We start from the raw sequence: 13,766 nt of genomic DNA on the forward strand, positions 1-13,766 counted from the left end.
CCAACCAAATCGGCACAGACTTTTTCCTCCTATTTATCATTACATTTTCCCGAAAAATTATTGTGCGGAAAAAGTCTTGATAAGATCGTAAAAAAAAATCAGAATCTACAACTTTTTCAGATTAGACCCAAACACTGCGAATTTTATGGATTTGACACTCCAATACCGAGACTTTTTCAGAAACCCAACGCAAAAAAAATGGTGGTTTTCCCCGATAAAAGTCAAACCAGAAAAAAATCAGACTTTGATAAATAACCCTTTAATATTTGTGTTTTCTGGCGCAAAACGCTGACAGACCACAAAACAGGACCAATTTGCATATAGTTATGACATGGAATTGGGTGTGACTTAAATGTTCTTGCTTTTTATGATTTTGTGTGATGATTCATTTGGTTCTGCTAAGGTTTTTGTAGGTGAATTTTGCATGCAGCGATATGGTGTATACAGTATATTTACAGGTGTACATTTCTGACATAGTGACATGGTAGAGTTTTCACAAATACATTTCTTATAATAGTAAAGTGTATTAGCAAATCACACAACAGTTACAACCGCAGAACAAACGTCACACCTAATGCTTAATAATTGTCACGGTAGAACAGAGAATTTGAAAGAGAGCATCCAAAGTTGTTGTCCTGTTATGTCTGCTGCCCTACATCTCACAAGTCATATAAGTAGGAAGGCATTTGAAAACATATGTAAAAGCCATAAACCCTTTCATTAAAAATTCTAAGCAACTTTTAAATTTGCCTTCATTTTTGTCTTTTTATAGTTTTTTAAATATTTGCCATCTTCTTCTGACTCTTTCCAACTTTCAGCTGGGGGTCACTGACCCCACCTAAAAAACTTTAAACTACAAATTTATAGTTATTGCTACTTCTTATTACTCTTCTCTTTCTATACAGGGCCTCTCCTATTCATATTTCAATCTCTCATTCACATTTGGACCCTAGCAACCAGATTGCTGCAACAGCAAACTGGAGAGCTGCCGAATAGAAAGCTAAATTACTTGAAAACCACAAATAATAAAAAATTAAAAATGTCTCAGAATATCAGTCTCTACATCATACTAAAAGTTAATTTAAAGGTGAACAACCCCTTAAAATTGCATGAATATTTCAGAATCTTGGCAAAATGAAATCGATACAGCTTACTTTTTTATATCATTTTATAAATTAGTTCCTAAATTTAACGCATTATTCTAAGGGAAATTTGTAATCATCTCCTAAATTTCATTTAGGGCACAAATCCAAAGTCCTAGCTGCTAAGAAAAGTGTAATATGTTAAACATGAATTCCTCTAGATTGCTACAGCTGCTTCAAGAAAATTGGAATATGATTCGTGTATAGCTATTATATAGAACAAACCAATCACTCATTCACATCCTAGGAACAGTTTGCTACATATTTTAGTTCCAAGACTCCCCAGATAAAGCAACCATATTATTTTTAATTATTCTAATGTGTTTTGTGTTGTTCGCAAACCTGAGGCATAAATAAATGCTTTATACCATAATTTAATTCTAAGTCTATGTCTAATGCTGTCATAATCTCATGGGGAAAAACTGCAGAGCTGTATTATTTCTTATAAATCTCAACCTCTCATTTGTCTTTCCTCTTTCTTTATTCATTCATAAATGACACACACACACTGCCATCTCTAAATTACTTTTTTCCTAATGGATTCTTTCTATGTATTATTATAGGGTACATAAATAAACCTATGCCTAGAGCGGATGTATTGATTATGTACATTTTGTAACAACATTAACCTTAGGTAAGTGTCAAGTAATGCAAATGTAATTAACTTTATGAGTAAACAATATATATAGCAACAAAAATGTTTATATATTTACCTTCAGCCTACAGGTTCATAAAAATCTTAAAAGAACTAATCTGTAAATAAAAAGCAAACCTACACTACTATGACGGAATGATCAAAAGAAAATAAATATTTCAAGGCCCCAAGCATTCCTGTTAGCGAAGGTCCTAGATAAACGTGGCTAAAAATAAAACAAATAATTTGCATGATTTAGATGTTTATATTTGCAGCTGTTTTGTCATTTCCTTATAATAGGAAAATAAACAGAAAACAATAATAATGAAACAGGACCTTGTACTTGATCTAAACTAAGATATAATTAATCCTTATTGGAAGCAAAACCAGCTAATTGGGTTTACTTCATGTTTACATGACTTTCTAGTAGACTTACTAGGTCCACATTACAGATAGATCCATTATCCCGAAAACCCCAGATCCTAAACATTCTGGATAACAGGTCCCAGGCCTGGACTAGCAATCTGTGTGTTCTGGCAAATGCCAGAGGGGCTGCTATAAGGTGCCATAGCTTTTTATAAAATATCAAACTCTGAAAATAAATTCTTAGCCAACTACTACACTGCATAGAATTCGAATATCGAAATCTAAGTATTTTTCACCGAATATGGCAATCGAACGATCGAAGTAAAATCGTTCAATCAAACGATTTGAACAATTTTAGCGTACGGTTGAACGATTTTACTTCGGTGTGTGAAGACTTAGAAGGTCCCCATAGGCTAACATACCACTTTGGCAGGTTTAATTTGGCGAATTTTGTTGAAGTCTAAGTTTTTTTAAAGAGACAGTACTTAGATTATTGAATGGTCGAATATTCGAACGATTTTTACTTCGAATCGAAGTAAATTCGATGGTCAAAGTATCCAAAAAATTACAAGATTTAAAAAATTTTTACTTCGAAAATTCACTCAAATTCACTTTGACCCTTGATAAATCTGCCCCTTGTGTTTATTATCACATCACTGTGCATCCAACGTTTCAGCCCCCACGTCATCTGATGACATAATTTTGGCGCCTTTTTTTTGGAGGGGATTATGGGTATATATTGGTGGATGAGCACTTTTTTCCTTGATAAAGGCCAAAACGTTGGATGCACAGTGATGTGATAATAAACACTTGGTGATTTAAAATACGGAGAGCTGGTCCCTCTTGAAAAATTTATATATATGTATATATATATATATATATATATATATATATATATATATCATCTTTAGACAGTTTTAGTACTACAGGTATTGCCATTTTGTAAAATGTGCCTCTTTGATGTTAGCAAAAAGTTTCTTTCTGACAGCATTTTCCTTAAAGAAACAGTAACACCAAAAAAATTAAAGTGTTTTAATGGAATGACAATATAATGCACTGTTGCCCTGAACTGGTAAAACTGGTGTGTTTGCTTCAGAAACTCTACTATAGTTTATATAAACAAGCTGCTGTGTAGTCATGGGGGCAGCCATTCAAATTAGGAATGCACGAATCCACTATTTTGGATTCGGCCGAACCCCTGAATCCTTTGCGAAAGATTCGGCCGAATACCGAACTGAATCCGAACCCTAATTTGCATATGCAAATTAGGGGTGGGAAGGGGAAAACATTTTTTGCTTCCTTGTTTTCTAACAAAAAGTCACACGCTTTCTCTCCCCGCCCCTAATTTGCATATGCAAATTAGGAGTTGGCTTCAGTTCGGCCTGGCAGAAGGATTCGGCCGAATCCGAATCCTGCTGAAAAAGGCTGAATCCTGGCCGAATCCCGAACCGAATCCTGGATTCGGTGCATCCCTAATTCAAATACAGTTTACACAGTAGATAACAGATAAGTTCTGAAGAATCCCATTGTATAGTACAGAGCTTATCTATTATCTACTGTGTATGTCCTGTGCCTTGTCTCCTTTTTTCAGCTTTGAATGGCTGCCCCAGGGGGGCAGTCCCACGGTTTGGAAACCACTGCTCTAAGGGCTAGTCCACACGGGGAGATAGCAACGCGTTTGCGGTCGCGGCGACAAAGCGCCGCGACAGTCGCCGCGACCGGCGCAGGCGACAGTTTTGTATGGGCGCCTATGTAAAAACGCCTGTGCTAACCACACGAGGCGATGCGCTTTTCAACAGTCGCCTGAAAAAGCCTGGCGATGGGGATTCATGTGAGTTCTGTCTGTAACATGCTATTAGAAGCTCCATCAGAGATAGAAGATAAACTTCCCAAAACAGCAATGGTGGCATGAAATTAACAAATCAAGTAACAAACTGGAAATAGAATACCAAGGAAAAATTATACTTATCTTCCCTTTACATTCTTTTTAAGCCTCTTAAAAACATGGCCAATGCAATTTAAAGCTGAGAGTGAAGTGTGCCTGTCAACCCGAAGATCAAACACCTTTTACAATGTAAGATGTAACTCAGTGATGCTATTGGCTATAGTAAAATATGCTGAACTAGAAATATTATGCAGGACTTTATTTATCTTTATCAAAACTTTATGTAGTATATTATACTATACTATTTAACACATTTGACCTGATTCTCAGTTGCTTTGCAGGTTTCTTATTATTGACATACTAGGGTAAAATGCCTGTAAAAGTGGACCATTTAGGAATACTTGACAACGCCCCCTACATACTACAGGTTTTTTCAATTTCTATCTGTTTGGGTCCCCATCATGTTCTCAGAGCATGGTTGGGCCACTAGCTACTCCCCTGATGGAAGGTATGAGAACACCTGTAATGAACTACAGCATGAAGCACATTGAAGACCTGATAAACACTAAGGGGGTTATTTACTAAATTCTGAATGCAAAATCACGAAAATGTTGTGATTTTTTTTTTTAATATAAAATCAGACTTTAAAAAAATCACGAATTTTTCGGAATTTATTAAACCCTGAGGATGGAAAAGTCCAAATCTGATAATCTAAAATCTTGGACCTGTCGAGGTTGCAAATAAGTCAATGGGAGAAGTCCCAATGATTTTTTGATGTGCCATGGGTTTCGCGCAATACTCCGACGTTTTCGGGTGAAAATTTCCGAAAAAATCTTAAAAATCAGATTTTTTTCCCACAATGTAAATTTTCTGGAAAATATTGAGATAAATTCAGACTTTGATAAATAGCCCCCTAAGTTAAAGGGACAGATTATATGTAACTATGGGTTTATGTCTGCCATCATATTTTCTCTATATCATTTCTCTGTCTGATCTATTGAGCTGATCCAGCAGATCCGTTCAATAAAAACTTGCCTGTTGCCTTTCATCCATTTTGAGCATGCTATCAAAAATTAGACTTTTCTTAAATCCAAAGGGCTAAGATATATTAATCCTACATTAACATATTATCTAACAAGTAAAAACAAATAATGTAAAAGAGATAATGTTTATGCAGTGATTTTACTTTGGAATGCTCAAGACTGGTTACAATTACAAACAAAGTGCACATTTAACAGCAGCAATTTATTATAGGTAGACTTGCATGGATATCGTGTACATGCATGCAACAGTATAATAAAAAACAAAGTTGCTACACTGTCAGGCTGACTAATCGATTTGATTAAACAGACCACATGGTAATCACATGGTAATCTTAACTTGAATGATGTTCAAGAGGCCCCATAGAATACAAAAAGAACTAAAACAGTCCCTGCCTAATTTTATATTATTACAATGCACAATACAATCACATGTTCTATCATAAAATAATGGCTAGTTATACTAATCTTAGTAGATACACATGCCTGACTGGTCTTATACATGTCTGAGTTACAATTAATACTGATTTACTTAGAAGCAACTCTGATCTAACTGATAATGCTGGAAAACTTTCTATCATCATCTCACACTTGATACAGTGTTGTATTATACAAAGTTTGTGTGTCATGGAACATTATTAAGTGTTATCCTAATCTGAATTAGTTGCATCCCAGCTATATATATATATATATATATATATATATATATATATATATATATATATATATATATATATATATATATATATATATATATATATATATATATATATGCAACCAAATATAACTCAGAAGAATCTGCTTCCTATTCATTCCTATGAATTGATGAAATTTCCATTTAACGGAAATGATTTTCATTATCAGAAGTACAGTAAATCAATCACACCATACATAATCTGACTTTGTGACCTTTAGCGCTATGCTTGCTGTATTAAGTAGGGATGCACCAAATCTAAAGTTCAGATCAGGATTTTTTTGACACGTGACAATTCTTTTTTGACCTGCGACATTTCTTTTCATCCATTGGAGTCTATGGGCATCATTTGCCCATTTACTGTACTAACTGCAAATGTTGCTAGTTAGTTCCCTCATGTTTTACATTTGAAACATAAAGAAGCTTACCTTGCTGGAATGGGGTCCCGGCAGTAGCAATTTCAGGGCTTGCCTCTTCAATTCCACTAAACGTGCATTGCAGTTTTCACACCAAACTCCTCTGTCAGAGCCTGGAGATGATCCTCCTCCACTTCCAGATCCTGGAGACCCAGTGCCAAATCCAGGAGATCCTCCAAGAGACCCTGGAGAACTGTTGCCAATCCCAGGAGATGCAGGTCCGGGTGAGCCAGAAAAGGACCCAGGGGAAGAGGTACCAGATCCAGGGGAAGGAGTCCCTGATGAACCTGGAATAGAACCAGCACCTTCTGGAGCTGGTCTGCTACCAGCTCTGGACTCTTCATAGGCTTTCCTATACCAACTTTCTGGGGAGAAGGGGGCAGAAGATTTTGTGGGAGAGCAAACATCATTCCCCTGTAAAATAATGTTTGAAATTTTAAAGAGTAGTATAAGAACACTGAGTACAAGCATGACATGAAAATATATGACTTGCCTAATGTTTAGCACACAAGCTTTCTAGCACATACAGAACACTTCTTCATTTGGCACTGCAACATGGTTTAAGTAGATTCTTTGTTTTGTGTGTAAATTGTATATGGAAAGTCAATAATTAATTTGAAATCTTGTAAAAAAGGTGAATTGACCATACAATAAACATCTGGTATTAAGCTGATTCAATTAATTCCAAGTTGCCTTTTTAGGAGTAAATTAGCTATGAAGCACAAAGTGTTATTCATTTTTACTGATCTTATAATGGCAGTTTGTGCCATGCCAGGATTTTGGAATCAGGCAGTATGACTGGAGCTTTTGGCAGAAGCAATACTTCTTTCTACTTGCTTTATTTTTGAAGTTTCTGATGTATAGCTAGCTCTCAGTAAAATATAAAGATAAAGCTGGTAACCTTGCACTGTGAAATGAACAGAAGTAAACTTGTCTCTGGATTTCTATTGTATTTCTATTTCTAAAGTCTGCAGTACTAACTCTAGGTGGCCCATCCAAACAGTGGGCCAAAAATCATATTAAATGGAATGGCATGAGAAAAACATTCAGTTAAATGCTACATTCATGGGTCTAGCTGTCTAACTAAATCAAGGTCTGACCATGCCATTTGTTTAAATATCCCTCAAAAGGTAGTCCCAGTGCACCCTTCCAGAGCATATCACAATCCTTGCAAGAGACATCTATAATCTCTATTTCACCACATAGGATAAGAGTTTGGCTTCTATCTATTTTGCTAGAAACCTCAGTTGCCTGCAGCTGTGTTGTCAATAACTGTTGCCAACAATAATAGACCATAATACATGATTATGTGTTTCCTGCACCTAAAAAAACCTAGTCTCAACTCTGGTTGCACTTAAACGGATGCAAATGTTGCGCAAAATGACCCCATTCATTAAAATTGCCATTACATCTGTTCAGCCTGAATCGCTTGCAAGTGTGCCTACTGGAAATCTCTGGAACCCTAGAGCTACTGGAACCCTGAATGTAATGGTAATTCTAGAGTTCCCATGGTGAGCTGAATCTATAGGCATACTTGCAAAAGAAACACATGCTAATGCAATTTAATGGCACACACACCATAAGTGATGCAATGCTCACTCGTGTGCATGTTAGTCACAACTTGCACCTAATGTGCAAAACATGCTGTGTTTGTTTTGACAAATAGGGCGAAATTTTAGCAGGTGCAATTTACCGTATAGTTGATGCTTTAGGTCTGGGGAAAAATGTTGCTGTGTGGGTAACAACCATGCCACAACCATGTAACAACAATTTGCACTGGAGTATTGAAATTGTGCAGCTGCTCACTGAAGCAGTGGTTGTTTAAGAAATTTAAGTCAGGGTTATAAAGGGTTATGGCTGAAGTGATGCTTGGCCCTTATAACTATAAAAATTGTCATTAGGCATTTGTTTTGGGAATTTAAGTGAACATTGTTACAACCCTACGTTATGGGACTAGCACTATGCATCCTGTTTTGGCTTTAGAGTTCTATAAAGATTAAAGAGAACCAGTTCAAACACTGGGGTGAAGGGGTCAAACATTAGGCAAACTCCAGTAATTTTAATCACTTACCTGATACCCTCGGCTGGTGCTTCTGTTAGCAGAAAACTACAAAGGTTCAGGGTTCTTCTTAGCAAGCATTATGGATTGATCCTCTGCTTTCACCTCTTACTGCATCAATGCCCAGGCGGACGCATGCAAAGTAGTGAAAAAGCCAGCTTTTTTTTGTTAAAATGTGTCTTTTCGTTCTACTGTGCATGCACACCCATGTGAACAAAGAAGATACAGGAAGAGGATCGCTCTGCTAAGAACATAAGCTGAGGGTATCAGGTAAGTGTCTAATATATGGAATCCCACAGTGATTTACACTTTCCTAATCCTTTAAGGAACTGGAGAAAGAAGGCAAAACAGAAAAATCAAAACTTATGCATAAATGTATAATGTTTTTCACAATGCACATATAAGGTTTCAATATATATATGCAGTCATATGAAAAAGATTGGGAACCCCTCTTAATTCTTTGGAGTTTTGTTTATCATTGGCTGAGCTTTCAAAGTAGCAACTTCCTTTTAATATATAACATGCCTTATGGAAACAGTAGTATTTCAGCAGTGACATAAAGTTTATTGGATTAACTGAAAATATGCATCATAACAAAATTAGACAGGTGCATACATTTGGGCACCCCAACATAGATTTTACATCTATACTAAGTTGAGCCTTGTTTTGCAAATGTAACAGCCTCTAGATGCATCCAATAGCCTTAGATGAGTCTGGATTCTGGATGGTGGTATTTTTGACCATTCGTCCATACAAAATCTCTCCAGTTCAGTTAAATTTGATGGCTTCCAAGCATGGACAGCCTCCTTCAAATCAACCCATAGATTTTCGATGATATTCAAGTCGGGGGACTGTGACGGTTATTCCAGAATATTGTACTTCACCCTCTGCATAAATGCCTTTCTAGATTTCGAACTGTGTTTAGGGTCATTGTCTTGTTGGAATATCCAACCCCTGCATAACTTTAACAAACCCTGTGTAACTTGATGCTTGAACATTATCGTGAAGAATTTGTTGATATTGTGTTGAATTCATCCGACCCACAGCATGATGGAACCTCTGCGATGTTCTTCTGCCGGCATGCTAAAAAATTTTGTCTCATCAGTCCAAAGCACTTTGTTCCAAAATGACTGTGGCTTGTTTAAATGAGCTTTTGTATACAACAAGGGATTCTTTCTCATCACCCTGCCATACAGATGTTCTTTGTGCAAATTGCGCTGAATTGTAGAACGATGTACAGATACACTATCTGCAGCAAGATGTTCTTGCAGGTCTTTGGAGGTGATCTTTGGGTTGTCTGTAACCATTCTCACAATCCTCCGCATATGCTGCTTCTGTATTTTTCTTGGCCTGCCAGACCTGGGTTTTACAGCAACTGTGCCTGTGGCCTTTCATTTCCTGTTACATTCCTTACAGTTGAAACTGACAGTTTAAACCTCTGAGATAGCTTTTTGTAGCCTTCCCCTAAACCATGATAATGAACAATCTTTGCTTTCAGATTCTTTTGACAGTTGCTTTGAGGATCCCATGCTCCTCTTCAGAGGAGTGTCAAACAGAAGCACAACCAGGGGTACTTCGCCAATGAGGCGAGTTGAGGATGTCGCCTCAGGCAGCAGCGCCCCAATAGGTACCAGGGTGGCAAAAATGCCGCTCCTGGTACTTTAAGATTTTCAAAAAGGAAATTCGGCTCTTCTAGCGCAGAAAATGCAGTTAGGCTCTCGGCGCTAGCGTACTGATCCTCTCTGCCGCCCTCGTGGACCCCCCTGGACCCCCTAATGCGCAAAACGGTAAGCGCACAGGGAGGGGGGCGGCAGCAACTGCTGCTGCCTCAGGCGATGGAGGGGCCAGGATCGCCCCTGAGCACAACTTGCAATTGGCCACGTTAAATAGTGCACTGTACCTTTTCTCATGATCGGACACACCTGCCTATGAAGTTTTTGAAAATTTTGCACAGTCAGTTTTTCACATTTGATTTAATTTCATACAACTGAATACTGCTTCACTAAAATCTTTGTTCAGAAAACACCAGTACTCAGATGTTCCTGGGAAATTAAAGACATACCACTGTTATCTTTTTTGTTAAAAAGTGGAGTGGAGTGGAGGGGTACCCAACGTTTTTCATATGACTGTATATATATATATATATATACATGTATTTGTGAAACACAGATATATATTTCATTATACATATTACACGTTTGCAGGCTTTAAGCATTTGGGGATGTGTGATCTACATGCTTATTAATGAAGAAGAGGCTCGGACCTCCTGTTCAATATGCAGACTTAATGTACTTGGCTCCTTGATCTCTCTGGGGGGGGTTTCTTATACAATGTATTTCGAAGTTTTAGATAAAGAAATTATTCAGTTCAGGTATTATGCATTCATTTTGGCACCTACAAGATATAATTTATCCTTTTAATCTTTCTGTCTCTCTGCAGAAATTTACTCCGTGCAAGACCTTGCCATACCAAGAGCTCCTCCTCATTGCAGATCATTTGCTCTGGATATTCAAACTGTGGTAGTTTTTTGTGCGTGTGACAAGAATTGTAGAAGAATGCATGGGGTCCAGATGCATAGATATGATGCATCTGGTAGAAGTACAGTAGATCTGTTGCTTTGGGAGATTACTGGCTAACATCTGCCAACACAAATGGTTGCAATATTGAAAGTAATCTAATTCTGGCTCAGTAATACTCAGAAGAATTGGTCTAAACTGATCTCTATCCAGTAAATGTACCTGTGTGGCAATGAATGAGTGAAAATAATAAGGATACTCCAAACATTTTCTACCAGATCAGAGAAGCACTGTGCAGAATATAACAGCAGCGGATATTCCTTCATTCACTCTCAGCATTCCATACACTAGCATTTTATGAGGCATAAATAGAACGATAGCCTTAGCAAAATACTCATAGTACATAGAAATATTTGCATATTTTTATTTATGGTGGCTATTAGTTCTCAACATCATGGCATGGCAGACAATGACTAGATAATTTAGATGTTCCGCAGATTAAAGTAACTATATTTACCAGCTATACCTGTGTATTTTGTGTCTCATCTATCCCTCTGTGATATGGTTTAAATGTGACCATGTAGAATTTATTGTTGAGCTGGGTAATATAAAGGCTTGCTGGTGTGTGCATAGTGTACTATACTTCTATACAGATCCCGATAGTATGTAGTGGCTTGTACTGCCTCGTGTGACAGGAGCGTGTGAATGACAGTAGGTATGTTGAATGTCTGATATCTCTATAATGATACTCTATGTGTGCCAGAGGCAGAATGATACTGCCTCCTCTGGGGGAGTCTTATGTTACTTTTGTATTTTGGACTGATCCCGTTCCTTGTCAGTGTCTCCATATTCCTGGGAATATACAAATGTACAGTACATATATATGTGTGCGTGCACACTGACCAGTAAAATACAGTAGTATCATCATGAAACAAATACATGTACTACATTATGCATGCCTTTGCTTTGCACGTTATACTTGCAAATGTATTCACGATTATTCCCCCTTCCTAAACCTACAATAGTGAGGAGAGACTGAAATGTATGTTGAATGGAAGCACTGCATGCACCACTGAAATGCATAGGTGGAATAACTGGGATCATAATGAGCGGGGAGTTGTGTAGACAGAAGGATATATACGATGTGGCTGGGAAGTCATTGAAAATTTGCCTCTGCATATAGACATATACTGTACATGCATCTGGTTGGTTAATGGCTTACCCCATATTTCCTGCTTCTAGTGGTAACTGCAATCCTGTCTTTATTCCCAGTCACTGAGCTCATGGTGAGAGGTGGTGAAGGCAACTTGTAGGTGGGTTACTTTGTATCCAAGATTGGCCTTGGAGTGTAGAGGAATGCCAAGTGGTGACTTTGTGCTTCCCACTGTGAAGACCTAGTACTGAGCCCAGTTGGCAGAAACCTTTGCTCAAATCATTTTCACCTTCTCCTTATATTCCTGCCGCTGGTACTGCACGGTGTGCGCTTCACATCCACTGAGGTAACATAATTCACTTCAACCGATATCCTCCAGGGCTTACAGGGGAACAGAAAGGCTCATTGAAAAAAACCAACACACAATTGTACATCCAAAGCTAGTCTGAAATGGAAAATCCAAAAGCCCCCCTATTTCAATTAAAAATCAGCCATTCTCCTTGTCTGCATCATGTGTAGAGTTAAAGGCAATCCATGCCTCTGGCTGCAGTCTCTGTGCCTCAGAAGCAGCATGGAAATGCTTGAGAGGATCCTGGCTGTGGGAGGAGCCTGACCAGGCTGCTAAATATTTAGCTTTTCCTCCTCAGGTCTGGGAAGAAGAGACTGCTTATTAAAATGCACCTAGAGCTGGCACAGTATAATATCCCTGCTGCTTGTCCTTTCCTACCCCCTCCGAGTAGGGAATGAATTGCTAGAAATGGTTGAGATGCAGCAGCAGAAGCAGCAGCCTCCTCCTCCTCCTCCCCTCATGCTGCCTGGTGTAGTGAGGTGGGCTGGGAGCTGTGTATATTTGCTCTGTTACCACACACACCTTGCCTGACACTCACTGGCTGCACTTTGTTTTCTGTAACAAGATCCACACTGCAGCCCTTACACTTCATGTCTTCCTGTGCCCCGCAGTGAATTTCTAATCTCCTGACTGATTTTTTGTCTCTTTCTGTGCTCAAGCAGGAACCATCTGTTCCTCTCAAGCGAGAAATGCTTGGCCAGCTAAAGCAGCTCCACTGAAATTATGTTTCTCAGGTGTATATGCCACTTGCAGTGCCACAGTGAGAGCTTATTGTGGCCATTCAGTAATTTACCTGGAAACAAGTAACATAGTTATAGGGGACATTCACAGTTAAATCCACATCTGTAGATGCAGATGTTTTTGCTTTAACCTTCTTATTCTGCATCTTTCTGACCTGATAACTAGATATTAGAGTCACTTACCCCTACACCACCAAAAATAGTTTCATTTCATTATTTTTTTATTGCTTATGTATTTAAGCTGTCTCTTAATAGTCTTCTGATTTCCTAACTGTTCCATTTATGGTATTTGTTGCCAAGTAACTCAATCCAGGATCCCAAGGGACTTGTATTCCTCACAGCTTTCTTAAGTAGTGCAGAAATCTGTATTTGACACAACTATTCTATAGCGCCATTTGGACCCCGGTGAATAATGTGCACCAAGAAACATTGCTAATGTGGTTATGGCCTCCTGACAGGCTACCTTTGGATGGTGGGCACTGGTGCAGTTGAACTAAACCACCCTCCACCCTGGCCAACTGCATGGTATTTTAGCTAAATGGCTATTTCTATTAAATAAGTGTCATAAGCCCATTGTAACTTTATTTTATAAAAGAGTTTAAGTGTACAGGGGTGAATTTAAGATGGTTTATTACAGGGTTCCTGTACAGTAGTCTTCGTGGGGGTTCCGAAAGGGTTTGGACTGGACATGTAAGGAGGCCTAGTATAGCAGTGTGAACAGCGCATGCAGGAAGCAATTGTCTTTCATAGAATGCATTCCTCGATTCACACG

The 13,766-nt window shown here is 38.2% G+C and overlaps 1 protein-coding gene across 1 annotated transcript in view; it reads right to left on the reverse strand.

Moving 5' to 3' along the window:
- LOC108717850 (kinesin-like protein KIF26B) overlaps nucleotides 1–12,848 on the reverse strand; it is a 200,777-nt gene extending 187,929 nt beyond the window's left edge. The window contains exons 1-2 of the mRNA XM_018265250.2: nucleotides 11,975–12,848; nucleotides 6,190–6,591 (exon numbers count right to left, since the gene is read on the reverse strand). Coding sequence (XP_018120739.1) covers nucleotides 6,190–6,591; nucleotides 11,975–12,037 — 465 coding nt within the window. The 5' untranslated portion in view covers nucleotides 12,038–12,848. The remainder of the gene's footprint in view (nucleotides 1–6,189; nucleotides 6,592–11,974) is intronic.
- Nucleotides 12,849–13,766: the final 918 nt, after the last annotated feature.

The sequence above is a fragment of the Xenopus laevis genome, chromosome 5S (assembly GCF_017654675.1).
Source record: "Xenopus laevis strain J_2021 chromosome 5S, Xenopus_laevis_v10.1, whole genome shotgun sequence".
Classification (NCBI taxonomy): domain Eukaryota; kingdom Metazoa; phylum Chordata; class Amphibia; order Anura; family Pipidae; genus Xenopus; species Xenopus laevis.